The sequence below is a fragment of the Phasianus colchicus genome, chromosome 1 (assembly GCF_987193195.1).
Source record: "Phasianus colchicus chromosome 1, bPhaCol1.hap1.1, whole genome shotgun sequence".
Lineage (NCBI taxonomy): Eukaryota > Metazoa > Chordata > Aves > Galliformes > Phasianidae > Phasianus > Phasianus colchicus.
The window spans coordinates 20,904,352-20,928,092 of record NC_143436.1 but is presented as its reverse complement, the minus strand read 5'-3'; the positions used below and the strand labels follow the sequence as shown (position 1 = coordinate 20,928,092).

Here is a 23,741-nt window from a genome sequence, read left to right as displayed (position 1 = left end):
CTCTCTCTCACTAATGTGAGGTTTCACCACATCAGTCTGGGTTCGAGAACTTCAGGCTCCTGCCACACAGAAGAGATGAACAATTCATTGCTAAACATATGGGATGTTTATTCATACCTGATTGGGTCAGATAAGAAGCAAAGGCCCCAGGCAAGCTTGACTTTTTGCCAGAAAGAAAGTGCAGCAATTGCCCTCTTAAATGTAACAGGGATGGGTCTGTCTCCAAGATGAAATTTACAGAAAGGTACTTTACTAGCCTGGAAGAGAACATACAAATTACTAGTCAACACATACTGTATCATAGTACAGCACTATTAAGATAATGTTTGTTTATTATGTGATTTAAGTTATTTTAACAACAACCGAAAAAAAGAGCCAGTATTGTCACAGTTAGACAGCAAGAAATGTTTTGGCCATGAGGTAAACAAAATTTCGAGTATACAACTTCCTACAGGAGTACAATACATTGAGTCATAATGCCACCTTTAATTTTATTTTTCCTAGACAGAAAGCTCCTGCTCAGAACTGCTTAAGATGAACAGATGTGCCTCAGAATCTTCACAGGTCTGAATAAAATCCGAGGGAAAACGATTTTGGTTGTTTTGCTTTTAACAGGATTTTGTCAGGATGACAAACCTATTGGTCTGTCATGATAAAATGCATTCCAGGAGGAGCTCATGAAACAAAAACTGATGCAAGATACCAGAAGCCAATGTCAGGAGAGACTATGCTGTAACTGAGGCTGACACATTTTAGTACAACACAGTAAAACAAAATTATCTGGAAATTCTAAGCATATCTGTTTAACAATCTCAAACAACCACTTCAGAAGAGGATACAGAGCTAACCAACTCTAATTCATCCTGACAGATTTGTTTTCATAGGTTGGAATCCTGACACCACCAACAGTATGACCAGGATCCACATCCAAAATTCAAAAAGAGTTATTCAAACAAGAACAAAATAAATTGAAACAAATACCATCAAAAATAGCACTTACTTAAAGCCTTTTTGGAGTTGCTTTTGTGTAATTTAGGGCTATGAATCTTTGTATTTTTGAAGCCAAAGATGGTGTTTACCACTTCGCAGGCTTCAAGAAAAATATGGCCACAGTGTGCCCTTTTCTAACAAATGCCTTCATTTACTGACACTGTAAGCAAAAGGCCAGTAATTTGACCTCAGAAAAACTATTTCATGATCGCACCTCTTTGAAAGCCTCTCTGAATTCTCCTCCTGGGGCCATCCCCAGCTGTTCTGTGATGTGAGCAGACACTTTCAGAAGCAGCATTTGCATCAGTCCAGACATGACTCCATTCTGGTGGAAAAGGAGAAAAATGTTAAAAGAAATACCAACATACTGTGTGGATTTCTGAGAAGAATGCACTGTTCACAGTCATGAAAAAACATTAAATATCTTAGTGAAGAAGGGATACTAAAGATACTTTTTGGAGCTAATTCCCTGATGAATGCAGTTCTTTTGTTTCAGCTTCTATCATTTGTAAGGAGACTTTTTCAGTGGTGTGCAGTCTCTATTCAACAACAACAACAAAAAAGGATGAAAGGAAAAGGCAGGGGAGTAGCCAGATTTATTTCTGTCTTTATTTATTTTACCTGACTGATGATGTATGAGCTGTTCTACATATATACTGTACTTTTATTTCTTGATTTGGTTGAAAAAAAAAGAAAAAAAAAAGGGGGGGGAAACATAAAAGTACATTTAATTGAATTTACAATCACGTTATAGAGATACTTAAAAGAAATAGCTCGTGGTCTCAAAATAAATGCTCCCATGATCCCAGTGAAGCACTGGGCTGGGCACCAGTTAGGGTAACATCTGCAGAAACAGAATTCAAGGTTGTGCAAGAATTCGATGTGCATGACTTCAGCACATGAGACCTTAGAAGGAAAACCTTGGGTCTGACTCACTCCCGCTTACAAGCATACTGAAGGCCCCTCCTTGCACAAAGAATCTTTCTTACTTTTTAAAACAGATGCTTAACTATGCAGACTTTTTTTTACTGAAGAAGAGAACAATTCCCTACATACATTTAAGCAAGATTTCCCTTCCCAGCTCCTCAAATAGAGATGAAAACATCACTGCAAACCCATTCAGAGCTCTTTTGTCCAGCTCTGGCTGTCCTTCTCCACTTGTTCTTATGACAAAGACCCAGTAACTGAATGCTACCTGTTTCCAAGAATAGTTTGTCACCTAGCTATGCATCTCCTTCAATCTAGCATCATCCCATACTGTTATCAAAAGTGGCATTCCCCTCTGCCCCACCAAAGGTTAGCTTTCCCACTATATCAGCAGCTTCACGTGACTGAAGGTGATATTATATGGGACACTGGAACAGTTCAAAGTTACTGGGGGAAATCCTGCTCTCCCCTCCTTGCTCCCATGGACACACTGAAGCGACCCATTCAGTGCCAGCTTTGATGCCTGTGCAATTTCTCCTAAGGCCATAGGCAGTTCCTGCAGGTAAGCAGATTAGAGACACTAAGGACTAGCAGAAGAGAAGAGATCAGCTACTGTCAAAGCTAGCTGTGTGTCTGCTTCATCAAGCTACAAACCAGCAAGCAAGGCATGTTACAGGAACAACCTACTGACATACAGCTGCCATCTTATGAATATGCCAAGCAGAAAGACAGGACACCGCACTGCTGGGGAGAGACAAGGAAGAGAAAAGGCAGTGAGAAGGAATCAGCATCTGAGACTGAGTTCAACAGCCACAGAGACAAAGGTTTCCAGAAGTTCAGAGAAGATAACCCAAAAAGAAAACTAAGATAATGCAAACTTAGGTCATCTGTGGGCTCATCCACCCTTTAGAATTGGATTGATTTTTGAAGTCTACATTTTTACACAGTGATGGAAAGATCTGCCCTGCTGGATAACAAAGGGATGCACCTCTGAAGTGTCTGAATCATTTTTGCTCTTAATGTGCATGGAACTCAGTGCCTGCCACATCTGCTCAGCATCACAGAAGTGCCTGTCACATAAAAGGTGACAAGCAGCAATGTGTAGCACCAACCAGCAGCAACTGGCCAGTCAGAAGGTGTGGGAATAAAGAGCAAAATACAGGAATAATGATAGGAACAAAACACTAAGAGAGTTTGTTAGCAATACCAGATTATTCCATGTCAGACAAGGGAAAAATGACCACAATAAAGCATTAAATCCTGAAGGACTGACACCCACTTCACAGCTATAAACACAGAGTGAAGCATATCTGCAAAGAAATTGAGCTGCTCAGACAGAGGGATATGGAGCTACTAGTACACAGGACAGGGAATGTGAAGCAGCAATTTTGTAAGCCCACTGCTTCACAGTAAGCAGAATGCAAGTAAAATGAGAAGGATTGTCAGGAAAGGAATGGAACAGAAACACATGCTACTGTGTTGTCTTTAGTGGATGAGGGCTGTTAAGACAAAATACTTGAAGGTGTGCACAGAAATATCAAACACATGGGTTATAATGTGTTTAATCTCTTCTCATGAGGCTTGAGAATGGATGAGTGAACACAGAATGGCTTAGGTTGGAGCGGACCTTCAAGATGCCCTAGTTCCAATCCCCACGCTGTGGGCAAGCTGCCACCCACAGGGATGGGGCACCCACAGCTCTGGGCAGCTGTGCCAGTGCCTCACTGCCCTCTGAGTAAAGAATTTCTTCCTAGCACCTATCTAAACCTTCCCTCTTTTAATTTAAAGCCACTTTCCCCCTGCACCTATCACTATCAGACCATGTAAAATGTAGGACCCCCCTCCTGCTCATAAACACCTTCAAATACTGGAAGGCCACAGTGAGGTCTCTCCCCAGAGTTTTCTCTTTTTTCATTTCTCCAAGCTCAATAAGCCCATCTCCTTCAATCTTTCTTCACAGGAGAGGTGCTCCAGCCCTCTGATTATTTTAGTGGCCCTCCTCTGGACCCACTTAAACATTTCCACATCCCTTGTGTACTGGGGGCCCCAGGCTTGACACAATACTCCAGATGGGGCTGCACAAGAGCACAGTAATGGCAGACAGTCACACTCCTTGCAGGCCACCCCTCTGTTGATGCAACCCCGGATAATGTTGGCCTTCTGGGTTGTGTGTGTACACGTGGCTCCTGTCCAGCTTTCTGTGATGAAGGTAAGACTATAGGTAATACCATGTCTAGCATGGAGACAGCAAACAGGATGGCAGAAGAGATGAATGCTCAGGCAAGGTATGACTACAGGTTCCCATGCTCTTCTCCAGGCATCTACTATTGGCAACTGCCAACGGCCTTCTGCAGCAGGCAACTCTTCCTTCAGACAGCACAGCCGTGCTTATGTTATGTATGGGAACGCAGCCTGAAGAGTGCAGCATGCAGCTGCTCTCACTGTGTCAGAGGTTACAGATCCAACACCCTAACTACAGAACTGCAGGCAAAAACAAGCAGCATGTATTTTAGCCCTGGGTTTCTTCAAGAAAACCAAAACAACACTAAATGCCATGGATGTAATCCTGTACAACCACAGCCAGGCCAGTAGAGATTGGAACTGGTTTTACTACTGCTGCAGGTGCACTGGAGGCTAACCTTCAAGGCACAGAGCATGCAGCCTGTGCAGATCAATATTCATATTGGTACTCCTCACCTACCAATTCAGAGTGTATTTATTATTTAACAGAAAATCCCGTAGGCTAACTAAGCATGAAGGGCTGTTTTGCACAGCTTAATAACAGCTTTTTCATTGGCCAGAAGCATGATAAAAATCATTAGAGTGTATTTCTGCACAGGTACACTCATCCCAGAAGAGTAGCTTAAAACAAGTCCCTTTCAGCTTTTGCTGCCATCAACCTACTTCCTTTCCCGAAGTTTCCCTCCTCCCTCTTTGTGTCAGGACTAGAGACAACACCAAGAGACATAACACAGAAAAAGCATGCCCTATTCAGGCAGCCTCATGGCCATGTGAACTCCAGCAGGGACACAGAAGGGACAGCAGAAACATGAAGCTGAGGAGAAGAGATGACCAAACCAGTCTTACCAGTTTGGTTTAAGCCAACTGTTCAGGTAACACACATTTGAGCCAAATTTAAGTCTGCACTTAATGGAAAGCAAACAGTCAGTTCTCTGTAAACCACTGTAAGAGTTTTGAAATTCAAAGTGGAGCTGGAGGAAGTGTTTTTTAAAACCCTAACAGATGCTTGACAAGTTGTGAATACCAGGGATCCATTGCAAATGTGCAACAGTTTCACATGAACACTCAGCTCAGCTTCCAACTTCAGTGATTAAGCATGAAATCCATTTTCACTGCTCTAGAGCCACTACAGAAAGACATGGCATTATTTTTCTAATTCAATACTCCAGGGTGAAAGTTACAAGCAGTTTTAACTTTTTCTGTAACTTTTTGGCCTGGTTGCCAGTTCCATCACTGTGAAATGGGGGGTGACAACTGAAGCAGGCAGAGCAACTTACTGGCTCATTGCTTTTCCCCTACTACAAAACCAAAGACACTCACTTAGCACAAGACAGTTGGACTGTTTCCTAGTGTCCCCTATATAACTCACAGTGCAGCAGAACCAAACAAGGGAGGTATTTTTTTTTGCGGTTGAGCTCATACATGGAGAAATACATTCACTACAGGCACAACACCCAAAAACTAGTATTTGCATCACTTCTCATGAGAAAAGAGGCTGAGCTGTCACAGTAGTGATCCTTGTGTTGTTACTCTGATTTTGGACCCAGTACTGCCTGAACAGAGGATCACTTTCAGTTCTGGTAGGAACTGCTGATAAAGAAGCTGCCAACATGAATTGACATCAAAGGATTTTTTTCTCTGTATGCTATTTATTTTGCAATGTAAGGCATTTTATTTTCATTGTCCTTTTCCAATGTCCTCTTAAAAGAGGAAAAACTTAACACAGTAGAAATGGCTGCATTTAGCTTTGATGTAGAACAACTTTTTAAAATTTATTTTTACAAAAAAAAAAAAGGCAGCTTCTGTGCTTGTTTGCCAGGTCAAAAGACCCTCAACTACACTGCTCTGTTGTAAAGATGCATTATTTTGGTTACATGCATCCAAGCAATCCACCTTGCCTAAAATAGATGGATGGATGCAATAACTCACGCAATATGCAGATGTTTTGCAATCTTCTATCCTCTGATTGGACATAAATAAAGAAAACAGGAAAGGTACATTATTGCCTAACTGTATGAGTCAGAAAGACTGCAGTGAAAGACACAGTGGAACATAAAGACACCATAGATTTGCCCCTACCCACTCACACTTTATGTGGATGCACTTTATATTCCTGTCAAGGATGCAATCCTGGAAATTTCCAATTACATCAATAAAATCATTCCAATACATAACTACAACATATGTGCACCACACAACCAAAGTCTGTGAATTTATTCACCCAGCTGGATGCTGGAAAAGCTTTTGACTTTCCCGAAAATTACTATTCTACTCAAACATCCCATGATCACTTCAAAATCGACTTTGTGCTGTTTCACTGGGCCTAGCTTAAAATTAATTAAATATAAGCTAATAAGAAGAAACTGAAAACTAAAGGACGACACTTGTTATGCACCTACACATCCAAAACAGTGGCAAACTGCCAGACTAGCAGTAGTTTGAATAGTAATCTACTCTTATCTGCCCAGTTTTTTCCAACAGCCTTCTTCAAGGCCAACAGTCAGTAAGCAGCTACTCTGAAGACAAGTGGAATGGAAATATCCAAAAAAAACACCCTACCAAAAAGGAGGAATGCAACTGAGTAGACTACTACAGACAACAGCAAAAGTAAACACTCCTTCAGTAGCTGTAATACAGATGCAGATTGTAGGGATAGTAACCGTATCTAAATAGATTAGTGGAACACTACAATTAAATACTTGTGCCCTGGAAGTGGAACAACTGCTTAACACAGGAAGAGTCCTGCTGAGGTCAGCACCTGCCCGTACAGTTCAGCAGTGCAACTGAAGCCCACAGCACTGCAGCTAAAAACAAAATACCACAACTTACCACCACCATGGCATCCTCACCTAGGTGAACACCATTAAGTTTCCAGCTAGCAGGAATACCTTTCTCAGTTCTAACTCATATAAAGAATAATTTGTCCAGTCTTTAACTCTCACTGTGGGAATCATACCTGCTTTATAGCTTGCTGAAGTTTTTCCAGGTTTATTTCTTTGGCTTCTTTTAGTAAAGTTTTCTCATCCATCTTTAACATAGAAACTCTATACTGGCACAGTTCCACTACAACCACATCTGGCTGCACTTCTTGTATTGTCTGAAAGAGAAGAACGATATATATTTTTTATACCCGTTTAGGAATGATTGAACAGAATTACAGCCAATGTTGATATTTCCATGAGAAAAGGGTCTTAAAAGCACATTCCAGCAACCATTTTCAAATAAAATCACAATGAGAAAGCAAGACTTCCCAAAGTAGCTATTTATTGAGAAAAATGAAGAAAATGACAGTGAAATGCCCCAGCTACTGGATGTTTTGGGACAGGAAGAAGGACAACAAAAGAAAATCATGATGTTCAGCTTGTTTTGTTCACATTAGCAATGTCCCTTTACCCACAGCCTGTGACCACAAAGCTTTATTAAGAGCCAGAGTTGATGATTCTGGTACAAGATTCCTTCCCTCCTCTGGTCCAGAGAATAAAGCCACTCTGAATTGCAGGCTTTGCATAAAGTCCAGTATGAAATAGCTCCTACTTCCACTAGTGTTTCTGACCTTTTTATACTTTGGACTACATTCTTGAGTTATGGGCAGCGTGGTTTTACAGCTCACTATTACACATCCCATACACAAAGAAGCCAAGTTCCTGTTCTAAGGCTTTGCATCCTCTCATCATATCCTCATCACAGTAAGCATACAGTAACACCAAGACTCAAGACTAAGACTGTCTGCATTTGTTCTTGAGAGGACAAATAAATATTTGAGATTGGAGAGCAATGTATTTAAAAAAAAAAAATAATTACTAAGACAATATGCCTGCCTCCTTGCTCATCCCACCTTGCTGTCAAGTCCTCCAACAGCTCATTTGAAAAACAGGATCTAGAGGCTGTAGCAAAGAACAGTCAGACTTCATTCTGCTTTGTGACATTTTTGATAAGTTAACATTAGCTGAAAGGTTTCCAACTCAAAACTACCTTCACTACATCCTTTTTGCTGCTGTCACTGAAGTGGGCTGTTCCAACCACGTACACTTTAGAACCGTCCTCGGTGTCGAGCTCAGTCACAGTGCTTGGTAAGGCAGGTTTTTTCTGCCTCTTCTTCATCTTCATCTCCAAAAGGATTTTAAATGCATCTGCATCAGCTGCAATTGTAAAGAAAAAAGAAAAGCACAGATGATTAAGAAATGCAGATAAGAAAGACAGAGAACAAAAATGTCGCCACTGAACAGCAGAGTAGAGCTAAAAGGCCATTGATTTACCACTGTAATCTTACATTCAATTCTGAGGCTACATCATTGAGAGTGCCACCACTGGAGAGGCTGCCTCCAAGCATGGGTCTCAGTCCAGGTTTCCTACCCTGTGGACACTGGGACAGGTTGTCCACGCAGTTCAGTAAGGGAAAGAGAAGCTGTGTGGCAGGTGAGGCGGACAGAGAAGCAAAGAATACTTAGAAAAGGTATATACTAAATCAGAAAGAAAAAAAAAAGCATTTTTTCATTTCTAGAGCAAAAATGTTCCTTTTTGGAATCTTATCTGTATAAATGATAGAAACATATGTATAGTGCTACGAGTATGCTGGTAAAGTAACCTGTATACGTTGGAGCATGTAGGATACCTGCCAATATAGATTTTAGCCTTCTGTGTGACTAACACACCAGAAATCTGTATACAATTGAAAATTAAAACTTAATAGGCATTTGGGTCAGGAAATCAACAATTCTCCCGCAGTTTCAACAACAAACTAGGACCATACTGGTATAAAATTAATTCAGTCCATCTGTATCAAGCTTGCCATAGAGAACTGAAGATCTATCAGTTCCATCACTGTTGTTTGTGGAATGCCAGAAAGCCTCATCAACTGAGATAGAGATTTTACACCAACAGGAAATACAGTAACTTTGCAGGAGTTTTCTTTAAGCTGTAGCAGATCTTATAAAAAACAAACAAACAAACAAACAAGCCATCAAGGAGGAAAATAGATTTTTGTTTCCATGGCAAGCTGTTGCACAAGTCAGCAGGGACTTAAAGTGGTCCAAAAGCCAGGAATCCCAAAAGGAAAAAGTCAGCATGCACTTTACAAGTGGGATATCTCTCTCTCTCTCTCTCTCTCTCTCTCTCTCTCTCTCACACACACACACACACACACACACAGTCTCCTACCACACATTCTCTATCTTTTCATGACTCTGTTTTACTCATGCTGCCCCAGATCTGTTCTATAAATATTTCTCTCAAAGGATCGCGTGTCAAAACCAAAAAAGAACCAAAGCCACCCTCCAACATCCTTCTTAGTTAACATTTTAGAAGCCCACTACTACATAGTTAATACTCAAGAACATGGCATGCTGTAATCAGCATGGTCTGATCTGCTGCCAAAGCAGATGGTGATGCTAAGGAGGCAGTGAGGAAGGCACAATTTTAAAAAGAAGGAGAATGGACAAGGCCACTGCATTTGTAGCACTCAGCATCATCAAAGCAGCTGTTTAGATTAACCAAAATTTACCTAATCATATATATGGTCTACTAGAGCAGACAAAAGTGGGTATCTAAGGAAGAGTGTAAGAATCAGGAAAGCATGCACGGTGCTTTCTCCAAAAGATCTCCTTGCCTCCAATCATTTATGGCTCAGATTACTTGAACTGAAAGTGGTTTCTGCATATTTAGTAACCCTTAAAGGATTTCCATTCTGTTAATTTTTCCAGCCTCCACCTCAAACAGAACTTCAGAACTGGACAGAATGATGTTTTATGTGAAAAAAAGAACTCTCATAACAGCAAAGTAACAGACATTATCAATTAAGGATATACTTAAGAAAAACATTCTGAGGAATGTTTTTGCTTTTTTTAAAATGAAACCAACTTCTAAATCTGGAGAAAAAAGTATCATGAACTAATCTGCTTCTATAGGTCTCAATTCTTCTTTAGGCTTTTCCCATAGCTTTACTTAGTGCTCAGTTCGCTCCCATGATTGTTTCTTCTCAAAGCTGTGGTCACTCAGCAACTTCAGCATTAGAGTCAGGTTGCACTCAATCCGCCCTGAGGTGGTTCTTAGCCTATTATTTGCCAGAAAGCACAACCTGAATGTCCCCAGTGTTCAAAAAGGAGGATTGCATATACTAATGTCACAAGAATGTATCAATAAACAGAAAGCAAATCCTAAGAAGCATTTGTTCTTCTCCTCCTTAGAGAGGAATGACTGACATCATCTGATCCTCCTCACTGAAAGGTAAAGGCCGATACTTCTCCCAGTCTTCACAAGACAGTTTTGGCTGAAATATTTCTATTCCCATATCCTGCAGGCATGGCCTTCCTATCAAAAAACTATCATTATGGAGTGGGCAAGGTGTTCCATCTGTTACAACTGATTCAACATTGTAACACTACATGTCAAAACAAGGAAACAAATGAGTGCTTATCTTCTTTGACGCACCAAACTTAAAACAGCGGGTGAGTGCATCTGTTAAATAAAACAATTTACACTCTTCTGAAAGCATGAAAGCAGCAAAATGACCATCATTGCTCTTTTCAAATGTGCTTTATGCATTTCTACTAATCATGAACAGATTAAGCCAACATGATCTCATTCACATCGCCCTTTTGCCTTATTAGGTAAGGAAAAGGCATGGACATTTGGGTTAACACGCTTCCAACATGACACACCCTCCCCAGCCAAACCAGAAACATACAGATACTCTGCGATACACTTGACGTTTCCTTTGGGCCATCTTCTGGTACATCAGAGGAGGACATTGGATCAGCAGCAGCCTGTATGAAACAAATTCAAAAGGAAGCTGGAAATTATAACGAAATGCTTTAATGCATCTTTTTCCTCTTGTGGCTTTGCTTGATTTGAGCTTACATACAATATTCAAGCAACTAAATAATTTAAGCAGTGTCAACAGTGCAAAACATCTGTGGCTTTACAACTGTTTTTCTGAGCTGTTTACGAGAGACAATACTTACACCTGACACAAAGTTAAAAAGTGTGTGACTTCGGAAGAAACCAAACAGATTTACAGTAACTCTAACGGTGATATAAAGATTTCTGTGTTGGAAACCAAAACGCACTGATTATAACACCATTCCACTTTTCAGATAGGATATTTCATTTAACTACAAGTATCAGCATTAATTTTGTCATTCTTGACAGACTAATAGCTCTCAAGTATACACAGGTCCATTTGTGAAGAGTCTGCCCAGGTATTTCAGATTGTTAGAGTAAGTAAATACCCACACAACAGGCAGACTCCGCCTTACAAAATCTGGGCATATTCTGACTTTCATATGCAGCAGAAATCAGAGTCAGAAGGATGTGAAACTAAGTGTTTCCATGTTTTTGCCCGCTAAAGGATGAGAAGGGGTGGAGAAGATTTCCAGAGACTGACTTCACAATACTATCACTCCAAGCATATATTATGTCTTTGACTTGAAAAAGCATTCTTTTTTGTAACTAGCATGCAGTTTTTTAAATCCTTTCATAAAATTCAAACAATTTAGTCTGTGCCATCCAACCTGGAAAAACTGCTGGTAAAAATGAAGGCTTAAGGACTCAGAACACTCAACCACAAGCTACTTTTAGGCAACTACATTAATTCTAAGTTCAATCAGGATGATTACTAGAGAATTTGAAGTTATTTAACAACACTAAGTCAATAGTAAGAAAGGATGTGAATCCATAATCATTTAAGTACTTTCCGAACAAAAGGCAATATTAAAGAGTCAGCAAGCAGGTGGCCAAACTCTCTTGAAGGATTTTTAGCTAGCCACCAGCATCATTAAACTTCCTACTTAACCTGGCAAGCTTTAAAGCAGGACTGTACAAAGCACAAACTATTGCTAAGAGTTTCAACAAGAGTACTTCCTTCTCACACTCCGTTGTTTCAGACAGCAATTTTTAGTTAATAAATCTTATGTGTATTACTGTGGCCCCACTGAAGGTAAGAAAAAATTTATTACTGCATTTCCTGGAGTAAGACCAAGAAGTACAATGGGTCTACAGTACAAAGCTGAAAGCATTTGCAGCAACGTACCATCCTTTCACTACAAAGCAATGCCTGTTCATAGAAAACTGGAATTACACTGCCTGCAGATTGCAATTACACTCTCAGATTTAATTAAACATCAGCTCAGTTTTTGATCACAACATATGGCCTGACTACTGTTTGCATACCTAAATCTAGTCACAAAAACATTTTGAAAGATACTTCAATGTAACAAAGAGAATTAGTTCTGTCACTTATGCTGGAGTTGTTATTATAATGAGAGTCTGCTTTCCGCCCTCTCCTCCCTCTCCCCCTTCTTTTTTTTTTTTTTAAGAAGTTAACAAGACAAAGAACACACGAACCAAAAAAATTCAACTAAACTTCCCTTATTGCACTGGAAAAATATGCAAAAGAATAAAAGGAATGGAACAAAGAACAAAAGAGCACCTGAGCTTAATTTGGCAAGGTACACAAACTCTGCACAGTGGAAATCATTTATATATGAAGGCTGTTCCGAAACTAATGCCTTCTATTTTATGATGTTGGCCCATGACATCAGAGGTGGATGTTGGTGATATGGCAGTAGAGGCTGAACCTTCCTGCCAGTGTTCCATTGGCAGAATAATTTTGTTGCCACAGACAGCAGCAGTCAGACAAATGGCATCTGACATGCAAGCGCGTGTGAAGAAAAGGTGTGACAATGAATTCCTCCATGTGGAAAAAACAGCACTCAGTGCCATTCATCGATGCTGGCTGAGCTATAGACCAAACAGCAGACGTGAGCTCAGTCAGGTGGCGGGTGGTGCATTTCAGCAGTGCTGACAGTGGGTCACCTCCACTGGTGCAGGTTTTTGTAAGCGTGGCATGCAGGCTCTTGTTCATCACTGAACAAAGGCACAGCATTGGTGGTGACTGTGTTGAAAAGTAGAGTTTTGTAGCTGAGAATTTGCTCTAGATGTGGCAAAGCAATAGCAATGAGCCCTTAACTCTTCTGTTTTTAAAGGGGTGTCATGCTGGTAGCCCTGATTCCTGACTTTGCAGACCTTCCCTAAGAATGAATAGAGCTAACTTAGAATCTCAACCTTTCCTTCCATTACACTGAGAAGAAAACCTTCAACTTCAATTCCTACCTCAGGCTGTTGCTCCTCTTGCATCCCTGGAACGTAGGCCTATTTTCACCAATCTCACAAGAACTGGAAAAAGTAAAAGGAATGGATGAGAATCAAAAATTGATTACAAAACCCATAACATTCATTGATGAACCAGGAGAAGGGCTGGAAGCAGAAGCAGCTCTACAAACTCTTTGACAGAAGCTGTAGAAATAAGAGCAACAAAATTAACATGAACAAATGTCACCTTTTCAACTCTGCTGAAATAAAAAAAAGTCACCACAATGTCAGCAGGGCAAAGCTGCCTTGTCTCATTAATCCAATTTTTGAATTGGCTCTAAAACCAGAACATAGCCTTTGTTTTTCACACACACTGAGAATATGTGGAACAAGAACAAATTTCATGGGAATTCTGAACTTTTTTTCTTATATTCAGCAAAATTGCCCTTTTCACCCAGTTCATTCATAAGCAGTCTAAAATACAGCGGCTGTCAAAAAGGAAAAATCTTGTTCAGCTAGGTTAGTAGTTCTATGTCATCCAAATGAGATATGACTTTAAGATAATTGAATGTAAATTTTTAGAATTGTCTATATTTCATCACAGCAAGGGACAGAAAAGCTGTCTCAGTCTAAATAATCAACTAGGGAACCACACACATTATCTGGTCTGTGTCATGTTATCACATACAAGTTCACAAATATGTCAGGGCCAGGACATCAGAAAAGGCACATTTATGTGAAAAACCTGGGAAGTGGGTTTACAAATCTTTGGTTATTTGTTTTCATTCTGCTTTTTTTGCTTTGTTTTAAGACTCATTCTCCTGCACGTATTCTCCAAGTTCAGAAGTTATCCCTGAAGCCAGCAAAGCTCTAGGACTTGACTGATGGCACCCTAAGGGGATTGCACAAGATGCTGAACTTGTGATTCATTCTGCGTACTCTCACTAAGATCCAACTAAACAGCAAAGCACTTGCAGAAGAAAAAAGAAAAACTAAGGTATTTTGGGTTACCTCCCTCTGACCCATTCTGTACATGCCAACAGTGTTCTGTTACACCACAGAGAAATTTTACTGCTTGTGCTGGGCAGCTTTGCACACACTGGAGACACCTTGCTACGTTTTATCAGATTTCCCCCTTACCTCATCTCTCTGCCTGAAAAGGCAACGAGCAATGCCTCCCAAGACATCTTGTTCTTCCCCCTACACATGCACCTCAGAGACTATCAAGCAGACAGCAGCTGTGACCCCTTACCTGCCCAACACATTTCAAGCACCGCTGCCAAGGGACACGTTTGGTTCCTGCCCCACACCAGGAGGAAAGCTGCTGGGGCCCGGTGGCTGCTTTCCAGCACACAGCAGTGGTGGAAAAGATTCCCCTTTGCCAAATGCAAGAGTTTCCTGAGTCTGATCAGCACTCTGCCCTGGTTTCCAGCAAATTTTTGAAGCAAGTTGTACTGCTTTCTAGCTTTGCTTAAAAGACGTTTCTATAAAAAGAGTACTTGGCTGAGCAGCAAGCAGCACGCACGTGTAATTCGGGCAGCTGGCACCTCTCCCTCTGTGTGGTATGGAGTGGCTCCAGCAATTCATGCTTTGGCATTGCCTGTGCTCGTGGCCCAGCAAACAGGAGGGCACAGCTGTGGGGCAGGCGAGACAAACTCCATGCAACCAAGAGCCTGGATTCTGATACTCTTTGGAGTGAAAGCCCCATGAAGATAAAACTGTGACCTTGCCTTTTCCTTTCTAAGGGGTCAAGTGCAAAAAAGCAAAGTGTCACAGCAAGCTGGAAGGGTAGGTGAAGGCAAGTAGCACTTCTGTGCTACAGAGTTTTCAAGACCTCTGTGCAAGCCCAGCCAAGTGGCCCTGGGCAGACACACAGCCCAGCAGCAGTCCAGCCAGGACCCCTGGTGGCACAGCAGCCTGTCCTCACACTGTCCTGCCTCAGCACGACTAAGTCAGGCTGGAAATACCCCACTTCCCCTCCCCATAGCCTTTCAAGCTCAGGTGAACAAATACCTACATGAACAGCTGAGGCTGCAAAGCTGAAGGGACTGTATGGAGCAGGTATGTAAAGCCAACACTGTTCTCTTAAGGAAAAAACAACTAAACACACCACACAACATGCCCAGCTACAACACTTCAGGTTGCACTTTGAAATTCAGCTCTGAAGTTTAAATAGAATAAAGCGTGTTTTTCTCCCAGTAGACCTTAAACACAAACTGCAGTTCTAGGTTCAGCCGAAGGTCTGCCTGGGTTTGAAAACATCTCTTATCAACAGGAGTGCTGTTAAAAATAGCATTCTGAAAGTTTCAGTTAAAGAGCAAAGTTCTAGACAGAAGCACCCAGTGATTTTCCATCCAGTAAGTGACATTTTAGAAAGCTTTACCCCCTTCTCACCACAGGGTAAGTGATGTGTACAATACTGGAAAGAATGCTTCTCTGAAGTTTGCTTGTGAAAAAAAGCACTCTCCATTTTTAATCTGAGACATTCCATCTCTGGAGGAATCAAAGGTGGTCAGCACAGCTTCCAGCTCCAGCAAAGCAGGGCTCCAGTCTCTGCAAAGAACCCATGGCACAACAACATGAGGATGAGACAATCTGCTGCTGCTTTCTTCTAGATGGTCCTTCAGTGCTTAGGTCTGCTCTTTCACTAGAAGTACAACTTCCCACGAAGACCCATTTCTGAATCGCCCCCACACACTCAGCAGTTCAGATTATTCGATCTTATTAAGAAAATCCTTGCAACTAACCAGCAAAAGCAAACAAACTGAACAACTGCCATGAAAACTTGAATGCATTCAAGCTCTTGCTCAGTGCAAGCAAGAACAGGCACAAAACACTTCAATACCAGGGGAACAGCTCACCAGTGTCCTCCACAACACAGGAGAGAAGATGTAAGTTCTAGGAACTGCTCAGGGATCTTGGAATCCAGGCTGACCTCACTCATCCATGTGGAAAATTCATCACCTCTGCATATCTATGTACATCTTCAAAGATATCTGCAACCCACAATCCTTGAAATGTTAATCTTGAAACCTCTCAAAAAGGACTACATGTTCTTTGCTGTTACAGAGATAAGGAACTGAAGCATGTGAATCTGCAAGCACTTCCTCCCACTGTGTCCAATGGTAAGACAAAGGGTGCCGATTCAGATCAAAGCCTAGAAAACATGAGTAAAAAGCTGTAAGGCTGTCAAATCAAGCTCTGTACTTGCTAACCTGTAGGTGACTGTTAAACAAACCTGGAAGGGAAGTTGGAGTTTTGCTCATTAGGAGGGATATCTGCACAGCATTGCCTCTCTGTGAAAAAAGGATCACTGAAGATGAGGAGGCAGAGGGTGGAAGGGCTGCAGAAGAGGATGTGGGCAGAACCTGCCAGGGAACAGAGGGAAATTCAACCACAGGATGTAAAGCCATAGGCAAAATAAGCTGTTTAGACAATTCTTTACCATGATCTGTAATACACACACTGCAACACCTCATTACCTCAAGTTCCTCTGCTTACCATAGGATTTGACAGAAACATGCAAAACTGACCGCAATCTTCTCTTCCAGCTACTTCATAGGCCACTAAGAAGTCCTCACAGCTTAAGTTATGCACTTAATGTGAACTAAGAGAGTGCATTTCTTTCAGACAAAATGGGAGATGGAGATTCTAGATGAGAGACAGCAAGTAATTCTGTTCTCTTATCTACCAGAGACTCCCTCACCCTGGGACACAGCCCTGCTGCTGGCAGCACTGCCGAGAGCTCCTGGAGCCAGAAGAAACAAGACAGAGCCTGACCTGGTGCTTTTCAACCAGCAAGTCTGGGTTTCGCCTCCACAGTTTTCCTGAGAGGTCTACTTGACAACTGACTACCTGATTCAATTTTTTTTTTTTTTTTTAAACCCTAGGGGGCCCTCCATTCACCAGGTAATTAAAAAAACTATTCTTCATGTATATACCTATGAGCAGACAAGGTCCTTCACTCAAGTCTGAAGATGTCTAGGCACCAATACAGTAATGTTTGAGAACACCTCACCAACTGCAAGCTTGAAATCAACGCCTTGGCAGGCACCGACTCCCACTGAGGCCTTCTCCTTGTCACAGCACACAGGGTGGCCATTCACACTGACAGCAGCACCAGGAAACAAGGTTGATACCACTCCCCTACACCTTGGGGATTATGTTTTTCCTCCTTCCCACTCCAACTCAGGAAAGGTGTACAACATTGTCCAGCAGTGCCACATTCCTCCTGTGCTCACAAAGGCAGAGCGAGGAAGTGCTCCCTGCCACGCCATTTCACATCAACCCTCCAGCTCTCATCAGGTAAAACAGCTCCAGCAGAGCTTTGGGAAACCCGCTGATGAACTACTGGCTCACTGCTCACACTGAGCAGCCTCAGCTGATCAAAGCACTTCGGTTCTAGCTGCATATTTAGGCATATCTTAGCTCTCAGTTTCAAAGAGACATAGGGTACACTCACAAACCAGGGGTGCTGTCATGATCATTTACAGGCTCTAGAACACAGGCTGCCATTGAAGAACAAGTTCCCTGTCTCATTTTATTTCAACTTTTTGCCCCGGTGAGAAAATTCAGACACAATACAGGGCAGAAAGTTGGTCCTTAAGGTGTCCTCCTGCTGAATGTCTCACATACATTTGCCTCCTTCAGGCAAATCAAGTGAATCAATCAAAAAGCTTTTTTAAAAGCTCTCATGTACCTCTATACACAAGCTAGTCAGCTACTCTTTAAAAAGACTTTTATTGAACAGTTTGTTCCTTCTGAGATAGACAGAATCAGAAACAGCATTTGTTTTCCTCAACTTGTTGAGGATGCAAAAGGGAGAAAGTATTTCACAGCCTTATGTAGTTGTTCTGTATTGTCTGTGTTGCATGGAGATTGTCAGAATAAGAACAGTAAGAGCCACAGAACTTCTACAATTTGTTTCACACTTTATTGAAAGAGAAAGGCAACTCATTTGGTTTTTCCTCCCCCTGAACAAATCTGTTTATATCACTGCTTTAAATGTTTCCAGTATTCAGTAGCATTGAGGAGGGTGGGTATCCACACCTCTCCGTGTAGGGAATGTTAATCCTACAACCTATGACATGGTATTATTACATGTGCTTCTTTGTTTTACATAGCCAGAACTGAGACATATGAATATCTAAGTACACTTATAGATCATATCTGTGGGAGATAGAGTTCAAAGCCTACTGGAGCTTTCCAAGCATTTCTTATTTGCAATGTGAATTTTCCATTGTTTCTACTGGTGCTTCCAAAGAAAGCTGTCCTCCCTCCGCAGCCCTGGGGCAAAACCTCCTCACAACACCCTACAGCACAATTCACTGCTCAGAGTGTGAGCACTGTGGGAAGTGCAGGACTCAGGCTAAGGGCTGAACCTGCTTACATAGCCAGCCACCAAGTGACAGTGAATCAGTACACCTCATACCTGCTGTAACCAAGCAGAGCTGGGCTGTGTGGGACTCCAACCATAGGCACAGGCTCCTGACCAGACCTGCAACACAATATCCCTCACCAGAAAGCTCTTCTGCTCCTCCGGCACAGCAGCACAAACATACTGACATCTAAACACTCGAAGTGTGCTGCCCTCCTTTCGCAACCTAAAGCTGCGGATCCTCTAGCAGTGCGATCTGTCCTGGATGGTACAGCCAGCATGCTTGATTCACTGCACGCACGGCATGGGTACATCGCATTTGAATGCCACAACCCATTAACAAGACAACTACCCTCTCTCCCACTGACACACCACTGCACTGGTTACTATCTGAAATGCCTACAAAACACATTCTACATCTCACATTTATCCCTCTACAAAGGCTGAATCGATCAGTAGATACAGGCTTGTTTCAGTAGCGCCTGCTTCCATTGCAGCAGATGAAGTGTTTAAGATTGATGAGACACTTCCCAAGCTTATGCACAGGAATCACAGTAGTGTTTACAAACAAACTAACACTGGCTCCAAATGGTGCCTCTTTTCTCTACTGATAGACCGCTCAGCCTCAGAAAGACGCATCAGCAGGAATCTGACAGCCAAATAATGCAACAGCCACAAGTGCAGGAATTGGAACTTATTTCAAAACCACCACGGTGACCTGCTTGACATATTGCACGTATTTCTTTGACACAACCCACGCCTTTGAAACTCAACTGAGCAACTGGTTCTGTGATCACAGATGGTTGGAGATTGCAGGTCTGGTTTCTCATGACTCAGAAGTTTATAAATTTCAGAATACAGATTCTATTCTGTGAGCATGAATGAGAAGTTCCTACAAAATCATCCACCTAGATGCAGGCACTTGCACATCAAAACCACTGTCCATTTGCATACTAATGCTTCATTTACTACTGAAGTAAATGAATGCAGCTGTGACTTATTTCAAAGGAGGTACTGGAACACGAGAAAATATGGACTGGGACATCGGTGCATTGGACAAACTTTTATCTGATGTGCTGAGAACACAATCTATCATTCTTTATCCCTGAAAGAGAAGGCACTGTCATCTTTGTGATTTTAGAAATGACAGCTATTACACTAACTAGGGCTACTCACTGAACTGAGTAGATACGAGACAAGGTAGTTCAGAATGCTTATGTGGGGTGGACTGAGCATGGACAACAGGACAAATCTATACAGCTTGAAGAGGCTATAAAGAGATTGCTAATTTAGAAACATGGAGCAGAAAGACCAAAGCGATGTAGCCCACGTCTGGTCAGCTGCCCCAGAACTCATACCATCCTAGAGCCTACGCAGTAACTGAAGTTAATTTTCCATTTTATTCAGGTATGAATCATCTGGATCCGGGGAAGATTTGGAACCAAAACTATTTTAATAGACTCCCCCCATGATCAGCAGATTGAGATAAGATATCCATTCAGCGCATCTCCTCCCTCCAGGCCATTCAAAACAATCAATCAACCAAACAATATTTTTGGTCCTGGGAAACTCAGCAAAGAGCAACAGAGAAACCACACAGCTTCTGCATGCACAGCTCTGATAAGCCCCACAAGAAGCAGTGCTTTCACCCGCTTCATTCATTACTTACACACAGCCAGCAAGGGAGGTGGGAAGAGAAGTTCTGTTATGGCCATCTGCAAAACAGCTGCACGAGCCTTCTTAAAGCCTGTGTTTTTGTCTACTACAATATAGACACGTGCCAGTGGCTGTGTGCTGACGCACTCAGGAGCTGGGTCCTAAGAATACTGGCAGACACTATCATTCATTAATTTTATTACGGACACTTAAATGCCCTCCTTATGATGGTAAAATTGAGGTTTTGTACAACAAAGTTTTCCCAGCTGCCAAACACATTATTTATCAGTGCTCTTCTGCCTGACCCTTCCACCCCAGTCTCCAAACAGCAGTCAAGAACAAGCTGATGGACTCATTTCCAAAACGCTGAGGTGATCACAAAAGAGAAAACACTGCTATATGACACCCGTTCACATGGTAGCAACAAGGCAGGAGACACAGCTCTCACTGCAGCAGGGAACTGGAGAACCAGCATCAGGTTTCAGGACACCCAGACAAAGCACCAGGAATGCCCATTAATCCCAGCCCAGCAGCCACAGAGGCAGGAGCCCCACACCAACACCAGGAACACACAGCAACCAGGAAAGCCATCCTGCTGCTGCACTGCTCACTGACTGCCTAAAGCAGCCTGAAGCCAGCCAGTAATTGAAAAACAGATACTCCCTCCAAAGATTATTGCTATTTCTATTCCTATCTGCCACCCTCAAGAAGCAAAACCCCTCCGTTCAGCAATTCCTGACCCTGTTTCTTCACACACAGGCCTTCCACCAGTAGCTATTTCACCATCCTGCTGAAGGACGGCTCCTGGTTGTGCAACACAAGGACTACAAATCCCAGTGAGGTACAACCCAGTCTCTCTGCACAGCACACAGGAGACCATTTTCTACCTTTATCAGCATTTGCTGCTGCCCAGAGCAGTGTGGGCTCACTGCCTCTCACTCCCCTCCTGCACAGACACACACCTCTCGAGGCAGATGTGTGGTGCTGTGCTACCCACACAGACAAGGTGGTTCTGCAGACAGCCTGCAGGGCTGAAGTAGGAGACAGAACTCCTGAAGCTCCAGGGCTGTTTCCTGCAGCACGATATGTGGTGTCATCACCACACTCCAGTTCAGTGCAGAGACGCTCAGTCCCTGCATCCCACAGTGAATGCAATCACAATGCCTAGCACATCAACTGAAGGGGGAAGAAAGAAAAAGGAAGGAGGTGAAGGAAAAAACACACCCTGTGACTTCAATAAAATACATTATTAATATTATTAAGGAAGGGAAGAGTGTCACTTAACACATGCATGTTTTCATACAATGTTAACCATTCTGGTTAATGCTGAAAGCTATCCATCTCAAAATCATTCTGCAGACAGGGAAAAAGAGAAATAAAAAACCCAACAGCCTACGAGTTTACAAGCCCTAACATGTAACTGCAGTACCACCTGGTTCACAGCACCTCAAATAGGAGCAACTCTTCACTAAAACATTCAATAACTGAAGGTCTGACCTCAGATTTGTATCAGAAACCTATCTGCAGCCACCAGCCCAGTAACAGTCACCACTACCAGACCACACCAGTGAGATCTCCCTGGGAGACAAGGGGTGCTCTGAGCAGCAACAGCAGCAGGTCAGGGGGAGCCGCAGGAGCCCCCATTACAGCCAGTGAAGCACGGGCTGCGATGTCACATCAGACAGCTGCAGTCCCACACCACTCCAATACATCTGCTCCACTCTGATCTCTACCCTTCTCTCTTTTCTTCCCCCATTTTCTAGGGCTGCCCAAGATCTCTTCTGTCACTTTTGCTACGTAGCAAATAAGAACCTTCTTTCTTCTTTCTCAAAAGTGCTACTGAAAGAAAAAACAACACTCAGATGAGTCTTCCAGAAATAAGATGCTAATACCAGTGCGTGCTATTCACAGCCGCGGTAGTGGCAGCAGCAATGTTTCATTATATTTACCACATGGAAGAGAGACTGCACTAATAGCTCCGACTGCCCTGTCACCACACTGAGTAATGTCTGAGCCTACAGCTACAGGGTGCTGGGCACCGCTGAGGCTGGCTGACAAATTCACAGCCAGCAACTCAAGTCACCAAAACCTGAAAGTCTGCCCCAAACGGCAGGGCGCAAAGCCCACGACCTAACCCAACATTTTCAGCTGACAAACTCACGTAGCTTAAGCCAATTTGTGCGTTCTTCCCCAGCTGTGTAAGGCTTACCGCCTTCGCGCGACACAGCAGCGAGAATCCTGAAACCTGACTGCGTTCCTTGTTGCTTCTCTGTCGGTTTCCAGGAGGGCGCACGGGCTGGAGAGCAGCGCCGGGCAGCCACACAGCGGGGGAAGCGAGGGCACCGCAGACCCGCTATCCAGGCCAGCAGGCACTCCTTGCCTCTCCTACGGCCACGCGGTGCTACCCAACAGAACCACCGCTCTCCCCCCGGGAGCCAGCCCCAAACCAGCACGTTCCCTCCCTGCGCACCAGCGCACACGGGCAGGCAGGCAGGCAGGCAGACACACACCGCGCTCGGCACTCCTATTTTCCAGCCCGGATTCACCGCAGCCGTCCGCAGGGGCGCAGCCCGTATTTCGCAGCCGCCGCGCGCACAGCGCTGACGACCCGACGAAGTCACGAGCTCCGAGAGAGGAGCCGGGAAGCGGCCATCTCAGGGCGCCGCCTCATCCCGGCCGCCCCGGGGCCGCCTCCCCCGGCCCGGCGCCCCGCTCCGCTCCCCGGACCCGCGGCCGCGCGGCGGTCGCCCGTGGCGGGGGCGGCCGGAGGGGTCCGGCGCGGCCGCCCCTCTCTCCCCCCGCACACCTGGAGGAAAGCCGCTCCGCCGCCGCCCCTCCGCCCCCGGGCGCTGCCCCGCACCGCCTCGGCCCCAACATGGCCCCGGCGCGGCGGGAGCGGACGGCGCGGCCGCCCCGGCGGCTCCGACACTCACCCTCTCGCTCGCGAGCTCGGTGCGGGCCGCCCGGAGGCGGCGGGACCGCGGCCGGCCGAGGCGCTGCGGTAGAAGGAGGCGGCGGCGCGGAGCTCCGGCACCGGGCGCGTCGGTCGGGCAACGTGCGGCATCAGTCATCGGCGCGGGGCGGGCCGGCGGCGCGCGGCACTCTGGGGGCTGCAGTCCGCCGGCGCTTCCGGCCCCGCGGCGGGCGGCGGACTGCGGCTGCCACGGAGCGGCTCCGCTCGGGCTCCGCCGGGATGAGCGCCGCGCGGCCGCGGTTCCGGGCAGCTCTGTCGGAGCTCGTCCCCGTGTGGGGCTCCGGCCGCGGCTCCTGCGCTGCTCCGCCGCGCTGGTCCGTCCGGCACCCTGTGAGCGGGGCCCGCCGCTGGGGGGAGGCACGCGTGGTGACGGGCGTCGCTCCCCTGGAGCCGCGCGGCTGCCCGCTCCCATCCCGTCTCTGCCCCGGCTGCTGCCGTGCGGGGTGGGCGCGGCCCTTCCGCGTGGGACTGCGGGGTGAAGCGCGGTGA

The 23,741-nt window shown here is 44.3% G+C and overlaps 1 protein-coding gene across 3 annotated transcripts in view; it reads right to left on the bottom strand.

Annotated features, from left to right (window-relative positions):
- TRABD (TraB domain containing) overlaps nucleotides 1–23,358 on the bottom strand; it is a 31,811-nt gene extending 8,453 nt beyond the window's left edge. Inside the window, exons 1-7 of one of the 3 annotated variants that reach the window (XM_031614889.2) lie at nucleotides 23,212–23,358; nucleotides 13,267–13,329; nucleotides 10,841–10,919; nucleotides 8,131–8,297; nucleotides 7,115–7,255; nucleotides 1,205–1,315; nucleotides 118–257 (exon numbers count right to left, since the gene is read on the bottom strand). In XM_031614889.2, coding sequence (XP_031470749.1) covers nucleotides 118–257; nucleotides 1,205–1,315; nucleotides 7,115–7,255; nucleotides 8,131–8,297; nucleotides 10,841–10,919; nucleotides 13,267–13,290 — 662 coding nt within the window. In that variant the 5' untranslated portion in view covers nucleotides 13,291–13,329; nucleotides 23,212–23,358. Of the gene's footprint in view, nucleotides 1–117; nucleotides 258–1,204; nucleotides 1,316–7,114; nucleotides 7,256–8,130; nucleotides 8,298–8,428; nucleotides 8,564–10,840; nucleotides 10,920–13,266; nucleotides 13,330–16,106; nucleotides 22,877–23,211 lie in introns of those variants that run through there. The other 2 variants (XM_090136714.1, XM_031614898.2) reach the window with 2 other exon arrangements.
- Nucleotides 23,359–23,741: the final 383 nt, after the last annotated feature.